Source organism: Liolophura sinensis, chromosome 4 (assembly GCF_032854445.1).
Source record: "Liolophura sinensis isolate JHLJ2023 chromosome 4, CUHK_Ljap_v2, whole genome shotgun sequence".
Classification (NCBI taxonomy): domain Eukaryota; kingdom Metazoa; phylum Mollusca; class Polyplacophora; order Chitonida; family Chitonidae; genus Liolophura; species Liolophura sinensis.
The window spans coordinates 22154654-22182414 of NC_088298.1; the positions used below are offsets into that span (position 1 = coordinate 22154654).

The 27761-nt window shown below is 38.4% G+C and overlaps 2 protein-coding genes across 2 annotated transcripts in view; one reads left to right on the top strand and one right to left on the bottom strand.

Moving 5' to 3' along the window:
- Positions 1-4835: 4835 nt before the first annotated feature.
- Positions 4836-27502, bottom strand: LOC135464547 (uncharacterized). Its single transcript, XM_064741971.1, has 7 exons — positions 27366-27502; positions 22040-22243; positions 17468-17618; positions 15979-16100; positions 10408-10575; positions 6381-6488; positions 4836-5580 (listed from the first exon to the last, which is right to left on the bottom strand). Exons 1-7 carry the CDS (start codon positions 27427-27429, stop codon positions 5561-5563), a joined length of 837 nt encoding a protein of 278 aa, XP_064598041.1. The 5' UTR covers positions 27430-27502; the 3' UTR covers positions 4836-5560.
- LOC135464523 (uncharacterized) overlaps positions 24944-27761 on the top strand; it is a 40270-nt gene continuing 37452 nt past the window's right edge. The window contains exon 1 of the mRNA XM_064741948.1: positions 24944-25595. Within this exon, the coding sequence (XP_064598018.1) occupies positions 24944-25595 (652 nt within the window). The remainder of the gene's footprint in view (positions 25596-27761) is intronic.

Sequence of the window (27761 nt, forward strand, 5' to 3'; positions counted from 1 at the left end):
TAAGTTTTGCTTACTTTGAATTTTTATCCTGCCGATGTAACATCAGAAAATTTAACGTTTTTTAAATGTGAAGAACACATAAAAATGACGTAAACATCAGTTGAAAGAATGAAAGGTTCTATGTGAAAACTGTCCTCGACGTATTTTTTAAATTTTCTTTATGGAGAAAAGGGCGTTTGAAATAACTTTTGCAAGACGAGCATTTAGGGCCACGTTTTGGTATATAACATGTTTGTGTAATAATGTTCCAAATGAGACTGTGATGTAAAATATTCCGTGATGCAAAATATTCTTGAATACAGCGTAAAGCACCAATCAATCAAGTAAAAAAAAACCTCTGTTTTCTTTTAACTGAACTTAGAACAGTTTGTAAAGCTGGCCCCCGTTGTTTCGCGATGTTCCAATACTGTATCAAGAACACTCATATTTATTTATTCATTTAATTGTTGTTTCCCGCATTATGAAGAATTTATCACTTATATGATGGCGGTCAGCATTATGGGTGGAGGAAACCACCGACCTTTGGCAAGTTACTGACGAGCTGTCCAACGTGACGTAGAGATATGCAGACCATAGTGCAGGCACGTGGTCTATAGGTTACACAAGCGCAATTCAGGCAATTGGGTCCAAGATTTGTCTCCGAACTGAAGAGTTAAGGAGCACTCACTGATTGGGTAATACTGCCATACAGACAGTTTATGTTGTTGAAACACTATAAATGTCTACACTGCTACTTTACACCTAGTTAAAATATATCAGAATTTTGTCTGTTTTGGATACAACTGAAAACCAAAGTAACAAAATGCTATGACTTCACTTCCAGCTCACCTTACAGAACGCATAAATCGCCATACGAGCGTCAACGACGGTATTTTGTCATCAAGGCCAAGCAGGAATCTACAAATTTCTCCCCGGATTTGAACCTGCGCCTCTTATGTCATGGCGATTGCAAGACAAGCGCCTTTAACCACTATAGACTATCGTCAACATGCATCTTATACTCTAGTCTTTACTAAATGAGAGTATACAAATTACACAGAATGACCTGTTGCAGTGGCAGAATACACTCTCTAGAAGCACTCAGACAACAGATTGTACTGTTAAAATTAACAGATTAATTTTAGGACTGCACAGGTTTCTGATTTTAGCCATATACACTGCCAAGTTGCACTGGCATGACAGACCGTTAAGTCTATCCCTGTCATGGACGTTTCTTAGCCAACCCATTATGAAACTGACAACACAACTATAGACATCGTGTATAAGCACATTTGTCAGTCGTTTATTTTAAAGTCCACAAAAGGAATGTCACATTATAAAAAGTATATTCTTTCCACAAAAACATTCTTCCGTTTATTCAATTTTTCCATGAATATACATATAAAACTACTTCTGATTTACGCAAAATAAAAACGTATATAGATACTGTTATATCACATATATGTCAATGCTAAAAGAAAAAAAACCCCCAAAAAACCCAAGAAGTAAATTAAGAAATAAAAATGTTTTCTAAAACACTCACAGACATTTAAAATCTTGACAGTTCGATATGGCGACACTAACTATACACTAAGCAGCAAAGGCGCTTACATGTGCATGTACTTGATGTGGTACACGTGTATATGTAATATTGCAAGTTTTAAAATTTTTAATCCAAAATAGGCAATGCCCTTTGAAAATAGTACCACTGTTTGGTTGTAAAATTATAGGAAAATATAAATACAAATCAATAGGTTAAGGCCTATAATTTATTCTGGGCTGTTTCGATTAGGCCATGCAGTGCTCCAATAGATACAGTTCACTCTGAGGGAAACATGGAATTAGACATGGCTTGCTTTAGATGTCGTCTATAGAGATCATAATACACCTGTTGGCATTAATTGAGAATTCAGTCTCGGCGTATAAGATGTATAAATGGCATAACAGATTATGGGACGAACTATATTTTTTCTTTCATCTCAAACAGGCATATGTAGCTTTGGACACGGCTTGTTTCAGCTATGTTCTACACTATATGAAAGATAGCAGGTTGGAGGAAAAGATCCTTTCTCATCTCAAACAGGTGAACTCAACACCCTTGTTCAAGCTATGTTCTAAGATAACAGCTATTATTATTTGGAATTACACTTCCCGGGTATAATATATATAAAAGGCAGCAGGTTTTAGTAGCAAATAGGCACTCATAAGTTTAGGCACTGCTACATTCTGTCAGACATAGAAATTCTGATCATAGGAAAAAGTCTTTTTTTTATCAGACTGGTAAAATCGGACAATGATTATTTAGGCAAAGTTCTACAATATATAAAAGTTCACAGATTATAGGAAAAAGTCTATTTTCATATTAAACAGGAAAGTTTCCACATATAAGTATAAAAAAAAAAATGAATATTTTATAAGTCACTTCAGAATATATTCTCAACATATATGAAAAAAAAATTTGGTACTTTTTAATCTTAAAAAAAAGGAGGGGGCAGGGAAAGGCTTCCAGCTCTGTAAAATTTAGAAAATGAACTGGGCTGTTTTATAATCCTGATAAAGGGACCAGTGTATTTATAAAGCCACACTCTGATCTATCTTAGTTCTGGTGCAAACTAAAACACAGATGCTAAGCATCTTCTGATTGGCTACAATTATTTTGCCCACAAGTCTAGACATTTTCCAATATTCCTTTATTAATGTATCAAAAGTTAATTTGACAAAATTTTTAAGGTTTAAACAAAAATGATAATAATGATTTTCAATAAAGATAAACACGTTAAAAAAAAAACAACCCTCCCCCCACCCCCCACCCCCAAATCACATGTAAATACATTTTATGTGTACAGAATGTTAAAAAGGTTTTTCAACTGTGATGTTGTAGTGAATGTATGTTTTTCATACTTCATACTGAATAAAACATAAACAGTTGTACCACAGGAACATCCGGAAAACCATACCACCGGGAATTATTGTTAAAACTTAACAGTATAACAGACAAAGATATGTATAAATTCAGAAGACTTTTATACGTATGTTTTATAAAAATCGCTAACAAAATATGCATAGAATGTTTTCTGATAACCTATGCAACGGCTGACAAAGATAATCTTAAATACGACTTAAAAAGAGCTCATATTCAATCATGGTAACTGGAAAATGTACTTGTAAAATTGCATCACAGCCTAAAAAATCTGGTTGCATAACACTACAAATGTTCAGCATTATTTTATAGCTATTTGCATGAAATGTCATGGACAAGTCTTAAAAAATAAGCTTACAATGACACTCCCAAACTCGTTACACAAATTTAACCTCACAATCATAAATCCCTGTTACCATGGTGATTTACATGTACCATAAACTTAAACCATGCAGCAGCCATTTTAATCTAACATCTATTTTAAACATTATTTAAATTCATTTGCATGAACATTCAGTTAGGCTTACATGGAGTCCCATCTACAGAACACGCACCAACGTGATCAACCATTTGAATGAACACCGGCCATCATACATGTGTTCACACACGTGTTCACATGAACGCTGGATAATGAACATGTTTTTACCAAAACATCTACTGACATAAACAATCTTTAACACTCAAACATATTTGTTTATACATGAACGGAAAAAGTACTATGGGGGTTTTGAGACTGAACTCTTTTGTCGCTAAAGGTTAATATAATCCCACTCTATCATGTGCTAAGCAAGCTTTTGTCGACATTAATTTACCAAAGGCAATCACCTGTCTCGCCTTGTTTCGCAGGTACAAATTACACCTCTTTTCTTTTATAACTTTTGAAGTTCGCAAACCCTCCGCTCCTTTTACAATTTCTTTTACAGCAATCAAAAGTAGTTCTTTAACATTCAGCGATAAAAGAATTTGTACTCAAAACTCACATATTATTCCACTTTAATGAGTACCAGTACTCATTTTATCAACAACATTCATAATAAATGATATGTCCCATTGATATGTCATTCAACATTAACGATATACTCTATCTACGTGCACAAAATTATAATCAACTTCGATTCAGGAATGTAAACGTGTCTCTATGGGACTACATGTAAGTGTATAAAAAAAGAAACCCTAAAATATGTGAGCCTTTGAAAACCCAATAATACATTCGATATACCCATATCTGCCAAAACCAAAATTATAGAAGCCAATAATTTTAAAAAACAAAAGGCTACAGCACTACATTCATAATATCTGAGCTAATTAACAAACGATATAAAATGACAATTCTAATATGATGTAACGAAACACTTTCATTAGCTCATATCTAGGTAACAATAACAATTTAAAGGTAACTGTTTTTCTTTTACCTATTTTAAACCCCGCACCCGTGTTTAAAATAATGATTATTCTTTAATTTCAGACTGAAATCCATATACTTCTTTAAACACAGTGTTTAAAGAAATTAAACATATATTACAAAGTACATTTTACAATCTGAGGTAATAATTAAGTTTTTCAATTAATGTAAAACTTCAAGGAATGTTTTCACACGGCATATTCCCTGGCCACAACAAAGAGGTACCTGAACTTAATGAGCAATTAGACTTCAATTAAACACTGTACTAAAGACATTCTGAAATTATGGTTCATCTTCTAAAAAAAAAAAAGATAAATATACCTTTCTCTCTTGAAAGGAACATTAGCTGTCAGAACTGTTTGGTTCATTAAAACAGGAAAATCTTTAAACATGTTGTAATTTACAAACTTTTGGTTTTTTAAACCAGAAAAATTGTTTGTGATTTACAAGCATCATCAGTGATTATTTTGTATATGAAATATGTTGAACAATTAATCCCTGTTTCATTACACGAAATACAGTAAATCTTGTTATTATCAAAACCCATGTGATAAAAGTCATCAATGATACATGTAAAACTTATCACTGTTAACAATAAAATATCAACATACACACATTACAAGTTTGCCAAACAAAGAATTTCTTCTCAGGAGACAAGGAGACACGTCAACACAAGAGAGATTTTATTATGCCACAGGAAATTTTCAAAACAAGAGGCATATGTTTGTAAGTTTTATAAACTTAGTAATTTCTGGAACTTTCACTATACATGATAATATATGAAGAAAACAACATTTCTTATCAACTGTCAAAGATTTACAGACATTTTTTATAACACAACTGGGGCAAAATAAGGCAATCCAAGCCTAAAAAATCTCCAGAAAAATTAGGATGTATTCCATCCAACCATTAAAGACCTGGACATGTACGAATTGGTGACCTTACGATCTTACGTAACATTGTAATCTTTACGAGAACATGAATCGTAACTTAATGGACAGTAACACGTGACTGAATGTACCAAGGCAGCCAGTACCGTGCTTATTTTACCACCACTGTAGTTACATTCAAGTAACGCTGGAAACGTTTAGCTGATTCTGAGCGTTGACAGCATTTATGACATTATACACAAAGAAAGATAAAAGAAGACATCGCCAAAAAAAAAAAATTAAAAATTTTGTGATCAACTCTGTCCAACTTTTCTGTTCCTGATGTAAAACCAACTTATCATTTCCAAAAAGCCGCCCAACTCCAAGGCATCAGTAGCGAGTGGGTGCACCTGAAAACAAAAATTTACAAATGATAACGTCTGCATCCCATCGGTTCCTTATTAATTCATAATGCCCCAAGCTGGTTGCTTATTATCAAGCCTTAGTGGAATGCTGTGTAAAGCCATATTCAAACGCTTGTTCACTTTATTATACCGTTTTATGTGAGGGAGTGCCCAGGGAAAACCACCAGCCTTTGGCCTGTTATTGACAAGCTTTCCCACGAGTGATGCACAAATTACAAATTTAGTGGTCTGCAACAAATGGTTACATGAGTGTTACTGACTACCTTGCATTGTCATCCAGGCCAGACAAACTCTGAGAGCTGGGGAGTATACAAATACCCTGTCACAGGCTGCACTTGAGCCCAAGCCTGGTGTGTCTCAGCTATAGGGGAGTTTCGAGTAGGAAATCTTTGTTGTCAAAGGTAAAAACAGTCCTACTGTGTCATGTGACTTGTAAAAGTTATTAGGCAACCTCTGTTGACATATATTTATCAACCACTTGTATCACCCAGTTCCTGAAGCACAAATGACACCTCTTTCCTTTAGAAAGTTCACAAAGTTCACAAAACGTTCAGCTTCTCAATTTCCTCGATCATTCGTCTAGTCTAAATTACTTTTTTATGAAACCTTTTTTTGACACCCACGTTATTATAGTAAAATGTGATCAAAATAATTGCCTAACATTCAGACAGGTCATACTGGACTTTTTCTACCTTTATCGATAAAAGGGTTCGAAATCGAAATTCTTCAACTGAAAGGTTAGCACCCATAAACATTTAACTAAGCTTTAATGGGAATCTGCTTACTAGAGTAGCCCTGGCCAGCAGCATTAGGATCCGAATAGTAGTTTGGTGGGTTTGGTTCAACAAACCCCACGGGGTTGGGCGAGTAAGGTGGTGCTGCGGGTTGACTGCCTGTGGGTAAAAAGAATGGTGAAGTGATTATTAGTGACAGGTTATAACAATGTCAGGTTGCTAATGGGAATGTAACATCGCAAGCACATTTCCCCAACAACTGAAGATCTTGACAAAAGCTCTATCAGTATTATGAAATTGCTCGTCACACTGTTTAAAAGGTATACAGAATGGATTGATTGGCTGGTCTGACATATAGACATGTTCAGGCTCTGCCTAGCCTACCCTGAACTTTAGGTATGGCAAGTTTATTCAAGCATGATCAAGGTAGCAGACTTTAACCCAGGAAATTCTGTCTCCACTGTCAGCCAATCAGCGTCGATTCTGTTTCCTTTAAGTAATAAAAGCACATTTGTTATAAATGAAAAATAATGTTTAACACTTAATCTGACTTCCCGACAATAATGTCCAGATCCAAAATCATCTATAATGCGGGTTATGGTTTTGCACTTACTGAACAGGTCAAACTGGTAGGCAGTGCTGAAGCATGATTTGCATCTTACATGCATGTGTAAATCATTAATCGCAATCCGTAAATAATCATGCCTTATGTTCTACGCTTGGATCCTAGTATAGGGCGGAAACCTAACATGCAGTTGATTGTCTTATTATAGGCAAATCATGAAATTATTTGGCTGTATGATCAGCCTGATCTGAAAATCTCATCTCAACATTACTGCCTTCCCACATGGATGTTCTCACCCACCTCTGTATCATCATGGTTGGACACTACCGTACATGTAGTTGATGCTTTATGTAAATTAGCCATACTTAAATTAGACAGGAGATAAACTATATATGATGATATAGTCTGTCATATTTCGGCATATAGGTTCAATAAATGAAACACAGTTTCGGGTAATGTTACAGTAAGACACATTGGTACACCTGTAATTAAGACCATGCATTACACAGGTACACATACATTGATGCTCACTACAGTTCATGTAGAGACACCTGTAATACAGTACACAGCTCCATGTAGACAAACCTGTAATCTAGAATTTACAGTACACAGGTACATGTACACAGAGGTTCAATACAGCTCATGCCAACACACCTGTTATTTATAGCTTACAGTACACAGGTACATGTAAACACATCTGTAACTTAGAGCTTACAGTACACAGGTAGATGTAGACACATCTGTAATTTAGAGCTTACAGTACACAGGTACATGTAGACACATCTGTAATTTAGAGCTTATAGTACACAGGTACATGTACACAGAGGTTCAATACAACTCATGCAGACACATCTGTAATTTAGAGCTTACAATACACAGCTCTATGTAGACACAGCTGTAATTTACAGCTTACTGTACACAGGTACATGTACACAGATGTTCACTACAGCTCATGTAGACTCACCTGTAATTTAGTGCTTACAGTACACAGGTACATGTAGACACATCTGTAATTTACAGCTTACAGTACACAGGTACATGTACACAGATGTTCAGTACAGCTCATGCAGACACACCTGTAATTTAGAGCTTACAATACACAGCTCTATGTAGACACAGCTGTAATTTACAGCTTACAGTACACAGGTACACAGATGTTCAGTACAGCTCATGCAGACACACCTGTAATTTACAGCTTACAGTACACAGGTACATGTACATAGATGTTCAGTACAGCTCATGCAGACACACCTGTAATTTAGAGCTTACAGTACACAGCTCTATGTAGACACAGCTGTAATTTACAGCTTACAGTACACAGGTACACAGATGTTCAGTACAGCTCATGCAGACACACCTGTAATTTACAGCTTACAGTACACAGGTACATGTACATAGATGTTCAGTACAGCTCATGCAGACACACCTGTAATTTAGAGCTTACAGTACACAGGTACACAGAGGTTCAGAGCAGCTCATGCAGACACATCTGTAATTTACAGCTTATGGTACACAGGTACATGTACACAGATGTTCACTACAGCTCATGTAGACACATCCGTAATTTACAGCTTCAGTACACAAGTACATGTACACAGAGGTTCACTACAGCTCATGCAGATAAACCTGTAATTTAGAACTTACATGCAGATAGACATGCATTTTCTCTGACCTACCTGGAGCTTGTGATGTGGGCATGGGTAGAGGCATTGTAAGGCCTGACTCATGCCCTGGGTACTGAGGAGGGAACCCAGCCCCTGGGTACTGCAGAGAGTACTGGGGAGGGTACTCCCCCTGAGGTACGCAAAGTGTGGGGTAGTTGTCTGTAGAGAAATATGGTGATGACTTTGATTAACTTACATAACAGGGGTTTTGAGATCTTTTACATTCAGCAAGAAATATTTGCATGTTGATGCCTGGGGTTTTTCGTCATACAAATACTTCATTTTTCAGTCATATGACGATGAGGAATCATTAAGTGTGTGTACATGTGTTGTTCCTTTTTGTATCAGGGCGAGTTCATGCTGCCAACGTGCTGCTGTTACTGCAATATCATACCAAAGACACCTGACATGACACCCCACCCAGTCACATTGTAATGACACTGGGGCGATCAGTCCAGTTTTCTTGCTCTAACCTCTCACTCCTGACTACCAAGTGAGAGGCCAACAAGTACAATTTCTGAAGTCTTTGGTACGACCCGACCCTGAAGGACAAGTAGACATCAATTAGTATTAGACTGCTCCGACAGCCACGCGAACTTCACTGATTGATTGCTGTTGAATACACAAGCCCCATGACTAATGAGAGCTTAGAGCATGAAAAGTGGCAGGTTTCAGAGCTTCTGAGATCCCTCCTAAATAACATGTATTTTCACTCACTTGTCAAAATGGCATTAGAGATGCCTTTCTGGTTGTACACCTTGCTCTCAAAGAGTCACTTACCTTAATTAAGGACTTTCATTTTAACACTTTAAGTTGTTTTAGACAAAAACGAAGATCAACATTAAATTTCAAATCTAAAATAAGGAGCAATACCACAAGTTAAGCCTAAAGTCTGGCTTCAGTTAAGTCAGGACTAAAGTCTGGCTTCAGTTAAGTCAGGACTAAAGTCTGGCTTCAGTTAAGTCAGGACTAAAGTCTGGCTTCAGTTAAGTCAGGACTAAAGTCTGGCTTCAGTTAAGTCAGGACTAAAGTCTGGCTTCAGTTAAGTCAGGACTAAAGTCTGGCTTCAGTTAAGTCTAAGACAGCTTTGTGATGCTGGGACCTGGACCCATATTCATGATATTAATCAAACATCATAATACTTAAGTAAAAAAATTCAATCAGAACAACAATTAAAACACTATTCTTCACTGTAGAACAAACTCCCTACACATACAACAGTTTGAGTTCTCTCCTGTTTCTGTGTTAAGCTTTTAAAGGCCTTGAGTCTTAAGCTGCTTGCTAAATACGGGCGCTATGTCCTACATTTCAGACCCGCAAACACTTTAATTAGGTTAATTAAACCAGATCTTAGTACAACAGAGGACAGTTTCAGTAACAGGACATGTGTGAAGGCTACAGGTAATCAGACTGTGTCCAGGTTATGGGAATAGGAATGCTAGGGGAATCCCCATGATTTCAAAATGAATGAGGCTAATACTTTAAACAACCTAAAAGTCTGCCCCTAAGGGAGGCAAAAAATATCATAAAATATAATATGACTTCTTGTGATGAAGCGAGTTGACCTCGCGGGATATGATCATAGCTTCTAAACCAACTTCAGCACACCATGCTATAAACAGGCATGAATAAACTGAAATATCAGAATCAAGAAAAATATAAAAGAAACTTTTACACAAGCAAAATTTAAGGTCCCTTACAATAATACTGAACAAATCTTATTTATTTATTTATTTGATTGGTGTTTCATGCCGTACTCAAGAATATTTCTCTCAAACGACGGCGGCCACCATTATGGTGGGAGGAAACTGAGCAGAGCCCGGGGGGAATACTGTACAACTGTATTTACCTGTAGGGTTAGGTGAGTAAGGAATTCCTCCTGACTTCTCATAGGCTGGTGGTTCAGACTGGGGGTAACCCTGAGGTGCTCCGGACTGGGGGTAACCAGAAAAATCCGTACCATTATGGTAGGCTGCGTAAGGTGTAACGGTAGGTTTCATTTGGAAGTTACTGGATGCTGTGAACACATAAAAAAGCATTTATTTATTTGGTATTTTACACTGAACTCAAGAAAACCGCACCTTAATTACATGGGCCACGCCGGCCAGCATTGTGGTGTGAAGAACAAAGAAAGAAATATATGTATGAGTAAACATTTTACCAATTTGCAATATTTTCATATGAAATGCACGGACTTGCTCTATTAACATGTTTTTAATCAGCTTTTTGTTGTCTTTTGGCGCCCACATGTTTGGTTATTAACCCATACAGTTTCATTATCTGTTCTCGCGTCTGCATACTGTCAGATTTTTTTCTCTTGTCATTCATATCTGTTAACATTCATTTTGTTATCATCTCTGAAAATGGACCTTGTTGTATGCGTGAGAATTCATAACTAAACTAAACTAAACATATTTTTTTATTTTCATTGGTGTTTTCCTCCGTATTCTATAATATTTCACTGATATGATGACAGCCAGCATTATGGTGGGAGGAAACTGGGCAGAGCCTGGGGGAAACCCACAACCATCTGCAGGTGAGTACACATATAAATAAAGGCCTTAACTTTTAATGACACTTTTGTTGGCAACACTTCAGTTTTACTGAAAAGAAATTCAAACTTCACAAAAAAAACCATAAGCAAAATGTGACCTGAGAAACACCTTAGGTGAAGAACGTAGGCATAAAAATGTATATAATTACATGTATATAACCATTTTCTTTTATTTACATATTTGATTGGTGTTTAACAAAGCATGTTCTCAAAAATGTTTATGGTCGTGGGTCCTTCCCGGTTCCCTCCCACCAAAATGCTGGCCACACCTGTGGATGGTCGTGGGTTTCCCCTGGGATCTGCCCAGTTCCTTCCCGCCATAATGCTGCCATAATGTATGCCATAAAACACCAATCAAATAAATAAACAAATAAAAAATTTTCAAGTTCCTTAATTCATTGCATGGGGGTCAAGTTTATGCCATCAGGTAGAGGAAATTTCAGCACCTACAAACTGCCCTTTATCAGGTATTTCACAAACCACTGAGTCTCAACAAAAATATTTTCAATTCATAATTCACAAAGTGATGTGTACCAGTTGCTCTTAAATTCTTCATGTCACAATTGGTTTCATTAATAGCTATCTACACGAAAAAGTACACTACAACTACATTTGACCTTCAACATTATAAACTGATCAGATGTATGACTAATACAATTCATCTAATACAATGAAACCAACCAGATTAGAGATCAATAAACAAATGGATGTTTTCACAGGTGCTGCTTTACCGCGTGTGTCGTCTTTTCAATGCAAAGCAAAAACTTTAAAAAATTAAAATTAATTAAAAAAAATTAAATAAATACTCAAGTACCGATAATATATAACTTAATTTCAAATGTGCACGTTTTTGGCAAGGCCAGGTAGGGATAGAATGTGCTTTGGTTTCAATAAATAATTGATCAAGTCTTGTCAGTGCTGAGCTGTAATGCACTGCACTACAATCATAATGCTTCTACAAGCGTCAGCAGATATCAAGAGTAGGCCTACGGATGTCTGACAGGACATATACTGTGTATTCTAGTAGCAGGGCGATTCCATTTTTTTTATATGACCCGACCTGGGTTTGATCCCAGGTCTCCTGAGATTGAACCAAATGTTCAGACAGGTACTAAAATATACATGTACACACAATTTAAAACAAGAGTTTTTTTGGAGATGGTTTATAACAAAGCAGCACTACACATTTCATAAACATGGATGAATGAACATTTTTAAGCGAAAATGATATACATGTATATATCATGTATGTAAATGACTGAAGAATTTTTATTAATGAACATTCATGCAAATTATGCCAAGAAATCTAGTGTATTGGTCACTTTTCTGGGATACTTTCCTACTTTATAAAACGAACATAGCACAGGTGGAACTGAGAACAGTTAACTTTTCAATTCAATTATAATCCAGTATCACGCTGAGTAAATCCTGCATGCATATAGGCTAAAACGTGTAATTTCAAATAGAATTTGAAATATTTATGCATGCTGCTTGTAAGAAATTCTGCAATCCCCTGTTTCTTTTTTTTTTTTTTTTTAGTGGTGCAAGGTCAATGTTTATATTCTAATTATGGCCTGAAACGGTTCATAAAAAACCAAAAAACAAGGGACACAACTCTTGCTGCTTTAAGCGTACCGTATTCAGTCCTTTAGTATATGAATCATCAGTATATGGATAAGTATACAGGCACACAGTGTACATGTAAACATTTGCTACAGGTAAACGTCTTTCGCAATACTAACTGCAGATTGCCCAATGAACAGCATTCCGCAGCTTCTATCTGCATTCTGTGGTTGTTATCTGCAATCACATGCTAACATATATATGTGGTGTACATATTAACTTTTAGAGTTGGTCAGTGTTTGGAGTTTAACGTCGTACTTAACAATTTAGTCATTAGAGTGCATGTAATGTGCCTCCTTGTTGCTCTTTTATCACGTGCTGCATCACGAGGATGGCTTACAGACGGCTAGTAAGCCGTCCTGCCCAAGCCATTATGCTGATACAGGTCAAACAGTTGTTGCACTATCCCCTTCATGCTGGTTATGAATCAATGCTTTAAGTCAATTTAACTTTAGTATATTCAGTGAACAATTTCACAGGTGCCCTGATTCCTCAACCTTTTTGCATATAAACTTTCAACCTTCAGTCTAATTTATGCACATTTTTCATTTGACTTTGGAGACAAAACTACATTGGTTGGATTGTTCCAGTTTTAGGGCTTCCCTAAAAATATAATTTATCAGTCAACACAGAATAAAGCCTTCTGCATATGCTTGAATAAACGTGTTGCAAACATGCAAATAGGTTGAAGAATTACAGTAAATTATTCAATCATATGTGCAAAAATCTGGATGGGAATAAATCTGTTAACTCAAACACATGCAAGACACAGAATATTCAATGGAAACTTTCAACAGCTACTTTTTAATCATTTTTTGCAACAAGACGGTTTCTGAATAAATCTGTTAGCTTTAACACACAGAATATTCAATGGAAACTTTCAACAGATACTTTTTAATCATTTTTTTTGCAACAAGACGGTTTCTGAATAAATCTGTTAGCTTTAACACACAGAATATTCAATGGAAACTTTCAACAGCTACTTTTTAATCATTTTTTTTGCAACAAGACGGTTTCTGAATAAATCTGTTAGCTTTAACACACAGAATGTTCAGTGGAAACTTTCCACAGATACTTTTTAATCATTTTTTGCAACAAGACGGTTTCTGAATAAATCTGTTAGCTTTAACACACAGAATGTTCAGTGGAAACTTTCCACAGATACTTTTTAATCATTTTTTGCAACAAGACGGTTTCTGAATAAATCTGTTAGCTTTAACACACAGAATGTTCAGTGGAAACTTTCCACAGATACTTTTTAATCATTTTTTGCAACAAGACGGTTTCTGAATAAATCTGTTAGCTTTAACACACAGAATGTTCAGTGGAAACTTTCCACAGGTACTTTTTAATCATTTTTTGCAACAAGACGGTTTCTGAATAAATCTGTTAGCTTTAACACACAGAATGTTCAGTGGAAACTTTCCACAGATACTTTTTAATCATTTTTTGCAACAAGACGGTTTCTGAATAAATCTGTTAGCTTTAACACACAGAATGTTCAGTGGAAACTTTCCACAGATACTTTTTAATCATTTTTTGCAACAAGACGGTTTCTGAATAAATCTGTTAGCTTTAACACACAGAATGTTCAGTGGAAACTTTCCACAGATACTTTTTAATCATTTTTGTGTTAAATAAGACACAGAATGTTCAGTGGAAAATTTCTGCAGGATTTATTCAGCCTTTGATGTCTTTACACTGTAGAAGCTATTTTTAACTTCATGAAAGGAGAGCTAAACATATGTATTTATTATCATGGGTGAAATAGGTACAAAACTATTGCTCAATATGATCAACTACTGAAAGCGGTGTTGTAAATATACACCCTGAACATATATGTTGTGGAGTAAGGCAGGAAAACCACAACAATGTACTTTTCTCTGATCGTAGGGAAAATTTCAACTCCTTTCATCCATTCACTCAGAGTTCAAGTCCAGTTCATGCCGGCTTCCTCTTCGAAGGTCTGGCAACAACCTGTGGATGGCTGTGAGTTCACCTTAAACTCTGCCCTGGTTCCTTCCACCATAATGCCGGCCGTCATATAAATGAAATATTCTTGCAATGGCATAAAACTCCCATCAAATAAATAAACAAATTCTTTCAGGTATTGGGCTTTCTTCATTTTTTTTTCCAGGTTATATACCATATATAAATGATTTCACAACCTTCACGTGCAACTATTATATATATGCATTTGGATCTTTGTCCATTATTAATTATAATTCAGCACGTCTCCTTATAAGGCTATTCTACAGAGAGAAACACTTTGAGAGAGGTAAAAGGCAGAATCACTCCCACAAGGATTAATGTTTGAACAGGTTTTCTCTCGTCTATAGGTATACTCCAGGTAATTTATGTAATTAACCTAAAAGTTTGTTATTGACTATGCATGGACATGTATGTACAATGTAGCTACCGGGACTCTTTTTTTTTCTGATTCTGAAGGTTCTATAGATCTTAATTTGAAATGCGTTTTGAGATTTGTTTAGGAAGATGTTATGACATCCTCCTCAAAAAAACATAAAAAGAAAAAAAAAATTATGACCTTTACACTTATTTTCCCCCCCCTAAAATGACGCAGGGCCCTGTATGTTAAAGGAAAAAAACTGAAGGTTCTGACCCCAAACTTAAAAGGTCACACTGTGAGCATGCGTAAATAAAAGATTCATAAGATTCTACTCAAAATGATGTTTTCTTAGAGCTTTTAAGTGTGCGCATGTTGGAAATTTGTAGAAAAGCTATAAGAGTTTTACTCATACCTACACGTCTTCAGAAACTAAACCTGTTCTAGATTTATGGCACTGAGCCAACCAGTTTTAACAAAAAGACCTACACCTGAGCCATACAAGTACATAAAATACACACAAGTACCCCTGCTCAGCTCAGCCTATTTTAGTCCTACATGGCTGAATACTGATACCAGTACATGAAGTACTTCCTGAAATCTTTACACTCCCATCAAGCTGGCAAACAAGAGGGGAGCCATTTATTATATCTTTTTCAACGTACCTGACAAAAATTATGTCCATTTATACCTATAGATGAAGGCTGATGATCTGAGTCCTACCAACTGTAAACTATCCACAACCAGTCCACATCCTTTCCACAGGCACACCACAGGCAAACCTCTAGCAGGCTACAAGCTGGGAAGAACATACAATATTCTGCTTTCAGCACTATTAATATCTGTCCCAAACTTTGGAAAAATTAGAGTATCAATTTCGGGATCGATCTACTTACATTTGATGGAGCCTTCAGACTTCTTTCCCTTTTTCTTCCAGCAGCAGCAGCAGAATATTATTACACCAATGATGATGAAGCCGAGAAGGAGTCCTACCACAAGGCCCGCAACTCTACCAGGACTGAAATACAGACAATTATGCCATATATAACATATTTTTCCTCAAGTTAGGTGTGGAAAAATCCACTTTATCGGAAGCACGAAGTCCTTAAGTGATACCTTTGATGCAAACACTTAAGTTTTTATAACCAGTAAATAATTAAGTTAAGTAGCCCTACATATAAAGGTAGACAAATCACCCAGACCATGTATGTCACATGAAAAATTTCCAAACTTTAATAGGTGAAAGACACAATGCAGGGATTTGAGTGAGTGAGTGAGTGAGTGCTTGGGGTTTAACGTCGTACTCAACAATTTTTCAGTTATATGACGATGACGAAGGAATCCTCAGGGTCTATGTAATGTGCCTCCTTGTTGCAGGACGGATTTCCACTGCTCTTTTATCTAGTGCTGCTTCATTGAGACGCCTTACGAAGGCAGGTAAGCCAACCCGCCCGACCCATTATACTGATACAGGTCAACTAGTCGTTGCACTATCCCCTTCATGCTGAACGCCAAGTGAGGAAGTTACAACTTCCTCTTTTAAGGTCTTGGGTGTGACTCGACTCAGGATTGATGCAGGGATTCCAGGCTACACCTTAAAAAACTGCTTACTGGGCATAAACTTTCAAAAAATTAAGGTGGGTTAATAAAGATGTTCTTCTATTTTTTATCCATTTTTATTTTTCTTTTGGTAAAGATACGCATTTTCAAGAGACTAAAACTGAGAAGAAATCTTCAAAAAGTGATATCAAATTCCCAGTTCAAACTTCAAGAGAATGGCATTTAAAAGACTGTTAAGAAAATTAGATCATACACGTATAAAAACGGACAGGGTCACCGTGATCAGGTGGTTAGCATGCTAGTTCAGTATAATGTCTCTCACCAATGTGACCATTATGAGTTCAGGTTCACCTCATGCTGACTTCCTCTCCGGTCATACTTAGCAAGGTCTGCCAGCAATCTGAGGTTTTATGGTGGGTTTCCGTCCACTATAATGATGCCCTACCTCGTGTAAGTGAAATATGCTCACTGCTCGCAGCACCAATCAAATAAATCAGTTAATAAATATTTAATCAACAAGAAATCCAGACTTAACTGTAACCCAAAAGCCAGTCAACAGCCTGCTAGTACAGTGCTTTTGGTGCGTCTGTGGATTAATTCAAGTGGAAGTAAAAGAATGATCAGGTGTACCGGTCACCACAGCAATATCTCTACATTCTCAGCCTAAAGTGAATGATGGAAGACTGCTAGAAGCCTGTTTTAGGTGTGCTACTGGTGAGCTAGTGGCATTTGGCATGGTATCCACAGACAACAGGAGTAACTCCACACTCTCAGCAGATGAAGATGAACCTGCTACAAGCATGTTGGATGGTTTACAGTACTTACTCATCGCCAAATGTACAGCATCTCTCATTCCCTGATGTTCCACAGCAATAATCATAGTTATCAGGCTGGTTACTCATAGGGCACACAAACTTTCCAAAAACTGTCCCATTCTCCACCAAGTTCAAGTTCCTGTTCTCACAGATTCGGGGAGCTGAAAACATGGAATATATGGAAAGTTTCCAATCAAACAAACCACTGCAGTCTTTTTTGGTTACATTTAAATTCATTCATCTGGTGATTAATGAAATCAATCATGATCAAGAATATAGTTACATTGAATATGCGACAGAACGGTTTGTTTGCTATTTGGAGGACACCGGTTATAGCGCTGGAGAAATGAAGTAGGAAATCAGAGGAACAAGGGCACAGAAAGGCATACAGACCCAGAAAGAGGAACGTGAACAGGGCCCTGACAAGAGTGGACACATGATGAAGAGTTAGGGCACAGAAAGGCATACAGACCCAGAAAGAGGAACGTGAACAGGGCCCTGACAAGAGTGGACACATGATGAAGAGTTAGGGCACAGAAAGGCATACAGATCCAGAAAGAGGAACATGAACAGGGCCCTGACAAGAGTGGACACATGATGAAGAGTTAGGGCACAGAAAGGCATACAGACCCAGAAAGAGGAACGTGAACAGGGCCCTGACAAGAGTGGACACATGATGAAGAGTTAGGGCACAGAAAGGCATACAGATCCAGAAAGAGGAACGTGAACAGGGCCCTGACAAGAGTGGACACATGATGAAGAGTTAGGGCACAGAAAAGCATACAGACCCAGAAAGAGGAACGTGAACAGGGCCCTGACAGGAGTGGACACATGATGAAGAGTTAGGGCACAGAAAGGCATACAGATTCAGAAAGAGGAACGTGAACAGGGCCCTGACAAGAGTGGACACATGATGAAGAGTTAGGGCACAGAAAGGCATACAGACCCAGAAAGAGGAACGTGAACAGGGCCCTGACAAGAGTGGACACATGGTGAAGAGTTAGGGCACAGAAAAGCATACAGACCCAGAAAGAGGAACGTGAACAGGGCCCTGACAAGAGTGGACACATGATGAAGAGTTAGGGCACAGAAAGGCATACAGATCCAGAAAGAGGAACGTGAACAGGGCCCTGACAAGAGTGGACACATGATGATGAGTTAGGGCACAGAAAGGCATACAGATCCAGAAAGAGGAACGTGAACAGGGCCCTGACAAGAGTGGACACATGATGAAGAGTTAGGGCACAGAAAGGCATACAGACCCAGAAAGAGGAACGTGAACAGGGCCCTGACAAGAGTGGACACATGATGAAGAGTTAGGGCACAGAAAGGCATACAGACCCAGAAAGAGGAACGTGAACAGGGCCCTGACAAGAGTGGACACATGATGAAGAGTTAGGGCACAGAAAGGCATACAGATCCAGAAAGAGGAACGTGAACAGGGCCCTGACAAGAGTGGACACATGATGAAGAGTTAGGGCACAGAAAGGCATACAGACCCAGAAAGAGGAACGTGAACAGGGCCCTGACAAGAGTGGACACATGATGAAGAGTTAGGGCACAGAAAGGCATACAGATCCAGAAAGAGGAACGTGAACGGGCCCTGACAAGAGTGGACACATGATGAAGAGTTAGGGCACAGAAAAGCATACAGACCCAGAAAGAGGAACGTGAACAGGGCCCTGACAAGAGTGGACACATGATGAAGAGTTAGGGCACAGAAAGGCATACAGACCCAGAAAGAGGAACGTGAACAGGGCCCTGACAAGAGTGGACACATGATGAAGAGTTAGGGCACAGAAAGGCATACAGACCCAGAAAGAGGAATGTGAACAGGGCCCTGAAAAGAGTGGACACATGATGAAGAGTTAGGGCACAGAAAGGCATACAGACCCAGAAAGAGGAACGTGAACAGGGCCCTGACAAGAGTGGACACATGTTGAAGAGTTAGGGCACAGAAAGGCATACAGACCCAGAAAGAGGAACGTGAACAGGGCCCTGAAAAGAGTGGACACATGATGAAGAGCTAGGGCACAGAAAGGCATACAGACCCAGAAAGAGGAATGTGAACAGGGCCCTGACAAGAGTGGACACATGATGAAGAGTTAGGGCACAGGAAGGCATACAGACCCAGAAAGAGGAACGTGAACAGGGCCCTGAAAAGAGTGGACACATGATGAAGAGCTAGGGCACAGAAAGGCATACAGACCCAGAAAGAGGAATGTGAACAGGGCCCTGACAAGAGTGGACACATGATGAAGAGTTAGGGCACAGGAAGGCATACAGACCCAGAAAGAGGATCGTGAACAGGGCCCTGACAAGAGTGGACACATGATGAAGAGTTAGGGCACAGAAAGGCATACAGACCCAGAAAGAGGAACGTGAACAGGGCCCTGGCAAGAGTGGACACATGATGAAGAGCTAGGGCACAGAAAGGCACACAGGCCCAGAAAGAGGATCATGAACAGGGCCCTGACAAGAGTGGACACATGATGAAGAGTTAGGGCACAGAAAGGCATACAGACCCAGAAAGAGGAACGTGAACAGGGCCCTGAAAAGAGTGGACACATGATGAAGAGCTAGGGCACAGAAAGGCATACAGACCCAGAAAGAGGAACGTGAACAGGACCCTGGCAAGAGTGGACACATGATGAAGAGCTAGGGCACAGAAAGGCACACAGGCCCAGAAAGAGGATCATGAACAGGGCCCTGACAAGAGTGGACACATGATGAAGAGTTAGGGCACAGAAAGGCATACAGACCCAGAAAGAGGAATGTGAACAGGGCCCTGACAAGAGTGGACACATGATGAAGAGTTAGGGCACAGAAAGGCATACAGACCAAGAAAGAGGAACGTGAACAGGGCCCTGGCAAGAGTGGACACATGATGAAGAGTTAGGGCACAGAAAGGCATACAGACCAAGAAAGAGGAACGTGAACAGGGCCCTGAGGAGAGTGGACACATCATGAAGAACTATGGCACAGAAAGGTATACAGACCCAGACAGAGGGACGTGAACAAGGCCCTGAGGAGAGTGGACAAAAGAAAACGAACAGGGCCCTGAGAAGAGTGGGACACATGAAAACAAAGAGGACCCTGAGAATTTAGAGTGGACACATGACAAAGAACAGGTCCCTGAGAAGAGTGGACACATGGAAACGAGGTGTGGACTGACAACACTCTACATGTACCAAAAAAAATCAGCTTTCTGACTTTAAATTTTTTTTCACATTTACATCTTCCTGCAGTTGCAATACGGATACTTTCTGGACTTGGCAGTGAGCTGTTAATAAATCTCTAGAGTACATGTACAAGTTAGTATGTGTACCCTTCACCTGTACATCATTCACATATAGGTATGTAGAAACTCATGTAATACCCCTATCAATCTTCAAAATATATCTATTTATTTATCTGATTTATGTTTTATGTCGTACTCAAGTGTACAGCACTTTATACAACAGCGACCAGCATCACAGTGAGAGGAAACCTATCACAGACCGGGGCAAACCCATGACCATCTGCAAGTTGCTGGTGCACCTTCCCATGTACAGCCAGAGAGAAAGACATCATGTGCTGGACTTAACCTCACAGTGACCACATTGGTGATAGGCTTCTGGGTCATTACACCGGCTGGAGTGCCAACCCCTTCAGCCTCAAAGGCCCCTTGAAATTATAAGCCTACCTACATATAGTCAGGCACCTACCCAAAATTAGCAAACGGATCTTATTTCCTAAAACAAAAAACCTTTTTAAATTTGAGCCTCGTCAAAAATAAGTTCAAAGACCAGAAGCAGCAAGTTGGTCAACTTCAAAATGTTACCTCTGACAAGACCTGGAACTGAATTACCAAGGCACCGAAGACAGAAGTGCTTTTAAACAACTTTTCCCCAGGCCCCAGGGCACAAACAGGTCTTAGATTTAAGTCAGATTTAATCTTAGCTTCAAAACAGCTTAGAGTGCAAAGATTGTCACTTTCATGTCTAAGTAAAATAAAAATTTTATGATTATTATGTACATATGTAATATTAAGAGTTGTCTTAGACATCTTAGACTTTTGAGACATACCTTAATTTTCAATCTTTTCGCATAAAAAAAAGCTTTCAGTCCAACTTGTACACATTTTTAAATTTATGTTGGAGACAAAATTACATTGGTTGGATTGGCCAATTTCAGAAAAAAAGTACAGCTTTATCAGTTAACATGAAACAATTCCTTCAGAATAGGCTTGAATTACAGCAAATGAAAATTAGGAGTTTTATGTTCAAATATACAATGTCATGTAATTTCTGAAACAAAATCATTTACATGTCTCCTTTAACACTGTTATGACTAAGATCCTGATGACACAATGCAAGTCAAAATTCGAAATACAATTTTAGAGCTCTAAATATGTGTCATATACAATTGATATTTTGCCCTCATCATAAAAGTGGGCAAAACCGCTTTCTTCATAAGAATTAAGTCATAGTAAAGTCATAATTTAGAATGATTCTGCATGCGAGTGAGAAATACTGGTTTTGTGGAATCTGTCTGTTTCATGATCCTGGGGTTAGAGCTTTGGTGTTCTTACGAAACTCACCTTGGCCTTGTGAGAATCGTCTCCTTGTCAAATATGCTCGACTGCCATAGTAAAAAGTGCCCGCATAAAGCGCAGTTTTCCATGTGGAAGATCTACTCCCTCCAGAATATCTTGATCCACGGTAACCGCTACGGTAACCGCTACGGAAACCGCCACGGAAACCACCTCCACCACGCCCACCTCGTGCTGTTGTCACCTCAAAACCTGAAGAACAGAGATATATTATAGGTTACATGACAACTTGCATTCTGACAGTCCATGAACACTCCCTAAGGGCCAAAAGTTTTCCACCTGTGTACCTATAAGCAGTTCACACCTGTATGCTGGAATAATCACTTCAGCATTAAACTTGCCAAAAGCAGGTAGTTGAATGCACTGGTATTCCGGTTTCCTCCTATGCTGATAATATCAGTGGCCTATCTCATCATACTTTACTTGAGAAAAGAGTAAAGAATGATGAGATAGCACATCAATGGCTGTCATGATCACGTCAAGTGAAAAATCTTGAGCGCAGAGTTATTATAAAAACAATAATCAAAAAAAAAAAAATAAACATGATAAATACACTCATGACCTTGTTGGGTTTCCTAACCATTTTTGTTGTAAAGTTGTCAACTTCATCATCAAAAATGTATAATGAATATCCCTGGACTGGCATTCATGTAGCAAAGCCAGACCATCACAGGCAGCTTGGACTTTTCTCTACTGCATTTCAAAACTTCAGGGACCTCCGTGGCTCAGTTGGTTAGCGCGCTAGCGCAGCGTAATGACCCAGGAGTCATGCGGTGGCTGTGAGTTCAAGTCCAGTTCATGCTGGCTTCCTCTCTCGCCGTATGTGGGAAGGTCTGACAGCAACCTGCAGATGGTCGTGGGTTTCCCCCGGGCTTTGCCCGGTTTCCGCCCACCATACTGCTGGCCGCCGTCGTATAAGTGAAATATTCTTGAGTACGGCGTAAAACACCCATCAAAAAAAAAAAATGAAAAATTCAATCTAGTCCAGGTATGTCGTGTATGTATGACCGCCATTTTTAAAGCTGCTGCAGATGAATGTGAAGCCATACACACGTACATGTAGCTTAATTCTTGTCACCTTGGCAACCTACATGAGAAAGTTTTTAGATCAAAATAGACAAAATCCTGATATGTAAAACATAACTAAGGTCAAAACGTTTGGTCAATCACTCATTTTTAACATCTGAAAATAGAAACCATGACCTCGAAATGAGCCAAAGTCATCAGAAACATGACTTTGTATCATGTATATATTCAAAATTTTGGACCAATAAATGATTAATAGTTTTATTTTATCCATTTTCATGTTGGTTTACAACAATATAAAATTGAATCTAATCCATTTCGCTGCTTTAAATCATATTTGATGACCTCAAATCCTGTCAAGCTCATCACCCTGAAGAGCTTAAAATATCACACACTGCGACCCCCCCGGGGTATCAATTACGGCTATTTTATTTCTTCTAAAATTTGGGATACCTGGTCTGCTCACTTCAGCCGATGTATATGTAATTGTAGCTGGAATATTGAGTTTCTTTTTTTCTCACATGGTTAGACCATCTAATGAACAACATACACGCACTCACATCTCTACTTTTCCAAATGTCTGGTACAGAAATGTAACATTTTACTTTCAACACTACTGATATCTGTCCCAAACTTTACATGAATAAGGGAAATTAAATCCTGTGTAAAGTATACGTGTTTCTAACGATTACCACATCTGTGAGGGCAGTGCATGTATTAAATCTAATCATTCCACAGCACTCAAGAGATAACTCCTTTAACTGCCTTGGCAACATACATAAATTGTAAGTCATTTCCCATATATCAGACACAGGAATGGTCCACATCATCTGTGATAAGAGGATTTGATTGGCTAGAATTTCAGCCAATCCTACAGAATCACTGGATCCACTCACTCTTTGCATCCCACTGTTGTACATGTACATATACAGAAGGTTACCTATTAAGATTTCACATTTTAGGTCAGATACAATGTATTAAATATACATGGCAGTTTTGTCCTGCACCCAACTAAGTTGGTCCCTGTAAAAATGACTATTTTTTGGAAGACATTGTCCTGATTGATTTCCAGGCTTGGGCGAATATCAAATATAAGATTGATTTCAAATACAAATGATACAGTATATTATCTAATTTGTTGTCAACAACCACATAACCAAGATTCCATGTGGCGTTACCTTACAGTGCCTGCACACAGTACTAGGCGTACACACACTTTTTATAGGGTATCAATGGCGCTTTAGGTCACTCCAACTTAAATTGTTGATATTTATTTACTTTATTTATTTGATTGTTACTTTATGCCATACTGAATAAAAATATAATTTTATTTGTGGAAAATGTGGACTATGCAAGAAATTTTTTTCTTTTCGAAGACATATTTATGTAATTGAAAAGCTTTGAAAAACGGGTAAATTATAAAAATATCAAGATTGGAGAAAATAAGAAGGTGGCTTTTCTTATTTTTTACTTTTAATCCGCTTTTAGATTTTACTTAGTGTCAGCTTACCCATATTTAAAGCACAAAATATAACTGTTCTTGCCAAACTAAGAAATAACAATTAAAACTAGCATAACGTACATATACATGTATGATATGTATTGATTGACATTTTTCACAGTGACCGTCTTCTTATATTTTATTTTAGATAATACGAAGATGTAACTCTTACCACTTCTTGCAATGCACGATTATGTACTATGTTTACTTATTTACTTGATAGGTTTTTTATGGCGTACTCCATATTATATGTAGGCTTACGCAATCTATATAAACTCAATATAGACAGAGTAAATAGGAGAACATTGGAAATGAGATAGCCGGATTTCAAATTCTGGCTAAATCTAATAAGTGGGTCAGGGGTTATGATCTACTGTATGGGTGTCGGGAAGATATCAGAGTGCTCGGAGGATATCAGAGTGCCCGGAGGATACCACAGTGCCCGGAGGATACCAGAGTGTCGGGAGGATATCAGAGTGCCCGGAGGATACCAGAGTACCCAGAGGATATCAGAGTGTCGGGAGGATATCAGAGTGCCCGGAGGATACCACAGTGCCCGGAGGATACCAGAATGTCGGGAGGATATCAGAGTGTCGGGAGGATATCAGAGTGCCCGGAGGATACCACAGTGCCCGGAGGATACCAGAGTGTTGGGAGGATACCACAGGGGCCAGGAGGACACCAGTGTCGAGAGGATATCAGAGTTCCCGGAGGATACCAGAGTGTCGGGAGGATATCAGAGTGCCCGGAGGATACCACAGTGCCCGGAGGATACCAGAGTGTTGGGAGGATACCACAGGGCCAGGAGGACACCAGTGTCAAGAGGATATCAGAGTGCCCGGAGGATACCACAATGCCTGGAGGATACCAGAGTGTCGGGAGGATATCAGAGTGCCTGGAGGATACCACAGTGCCCGGAGGACACCAGTGTCGAGAGGATACCAGAGTGCCCGGTGGATACCAGAGTACCCAGAACAAACCACCAACCTTTACCAGATTTAGAGCACAGTCCTGCCTGTGAGTACAGTACAACTTTTCTCCACATGCAGTTATGCATGTAATTGCACAGCCCATGCATGGCTTGCTCCAGGCAAGTACATGTACACAGAACTCCCTTATACAACACTCTATAAAAATCAATACGTTACTAACGAACGGCAAAGACCACAAACATGCACGCACTATGCACACAACTTGACTCTTTGCTGCCATGGAGAAGCCAATAAAATTATCGATGACATGACATTATAAAAAAATTACCCTCCAGGTATATTACTTCCATCTCGACTAAACGGGGGAAATTGTTGTGTATAAGTTATCAAAGTAATTAAGGCTACAAGTAATACATGCGCATATGATTACAAAAAGCAGAGAATTCCCTTTACGATGCATGACACATACATGTGTACACACATAGATACATGTCAGCTGCATATATTGTGTGATATACATAAATTTAATATAATGCAAAAACATGTCAAATGTAAATCTTACTGGTTTCATTAGGCACGAGGTACAGCATATTATTTCTGCCCTGAGGGAATTTTTGTAAGAAGTTATGTGGTAGCACTGGGGGTAGCAAGAATCCCACAACCTGAGAAAACAGCACAAAGGTCAACACCAGCTCTAGTGGGCTGTCAAGCCAAATATGAACTCTGACCTCAATAAAGTACACACAGATCCAATGTCAGTATGAACACTGCCCAACAATGTTCATTTTCAACAGGCTATAAATTCCCTGTCTGCCTGTACCAGGACGTTCATTTAAGGTCACTCAGTTTTATAACAACACATGTATATAAATCTGTTCTCAAGATATTTTGGTAACTGATGGACTGGCAGTACGACGAATGAACAGACAGATATTATGAAAACTATATCCCTTTGGCATAATACTACCATGACTATGACCAGAAAAAACAACTAATCATGCGCAAATTTTTTTGGAGGAGGGGTGGGATCTACATAATCTGATAATGGGGCAAATGTACTCTTTGTGTGGCCTGTAGCCTCTATGGCATATGCCCTAAAGAGCCATTCTGGTGCACACACATTTCAGGCTAAAATTGCTAGTATGTGACATGGGTACATCATACGTACAAACGGTTATGAGCTAAGCCTCTTGGGCAATTCAATTCAATTTAGTATTTGTTTTATACTAAATTTATTGATTTAATTAACTGATTAACTGAATTAATTAAAATCTTTAAAAAAAAAATTATGTTAGCAGAGAAAACTATACAGCTGAAATAATGAGATACACTGTACAATGAGATGAAATTTTTGAGTTTTCTTTGATATGACAGCTTATCCAAAAACCAAAAATTAAATAATAAATTTAAAAAAAAAAACATAAACTGCTTGATTTTGAAGAACTGAATCACAGGCCTATGCATGTTCACTGTTGCTTTGGTTTAAAAGTTTTAAACCATTTATTCCCATGCTCATACTGAAAAACTCCAAAATATCTAAATGATTTCTTTTTTCTTTTCAGTCCCAGATACCGGTACATGTATCTTATTTGCCCTAACTTTTCTGACTTTAGAAGTTTATAAGCGTATATGTGCTGTACCAAAGTCAACTAGATATAAATGTAGCACTGGGCTCATATATGGCTAGAATGAGTCGACTTTACATAGTCTGTAGTGATCATGCAGGTTAAACTGTATAGAGTTTAACCTGCTAATTGGGGTGTACATATACAGTGTACCTGAAATCAAACCAGGTAAGCTATGGCAGTCATAACGAGGCTTTGATTACAAGACCAAACATTTTATGCATACTCACCAATGACTAGCAGAACGGCGACAACAACAAAAATGTATCTTAAAATCTGCCTGTAATCCTTCATTTTGGTTGTCTTTACGGCCTCTGATGTATCTTTACGCTCGTCGCGACTATTTGTATTTGTCAACAAGACTACGCTTTGATAACGACCTACGTCACAGCCAGTTATTTTTACACCGTCCCGGTTGAATAAAAGACCGGACCTAGGTATGTGAATACATTGATTTATATACAAAAACTTTCCGTTCGTGCGGCGTGAATAAGTCACTTTCGCATTTCAGAAAGCCGCACTTTTTTTAACAGAAATGTCGCGGGATCTTGCATTACATGGGAAAAATTGTTACTTTGAAAGCTTGCCGTTTTTATGGTCGTGAAAAGCAGAAATTTCAAAGGCCA

Bases quoted from the DNA above. Each gene is read 5' to 3' on its own strand.
- LOC135464547 (XM_064741971.1), bottom strand. From the start codon at position 27,429: ATGAAGGATTACAGGCAGATTTTAAGATACATTTTTGTTGTTGTCGCC. The intron at 17,619-22,039 runs GTGAGTTTCGTA...CCATGTTTTCAG, and splicing joins ACGATTCTCACAAGGCCAAG to CTCCCCGAATCTGTGAGAAC. The intron at 6,489-10,407 runs GTAAATACAGTT...TTTTACCCACAG, and splicing joins TTACTCACCTAACCCTACAG to GCAGTCAACCCGCAGCACCA.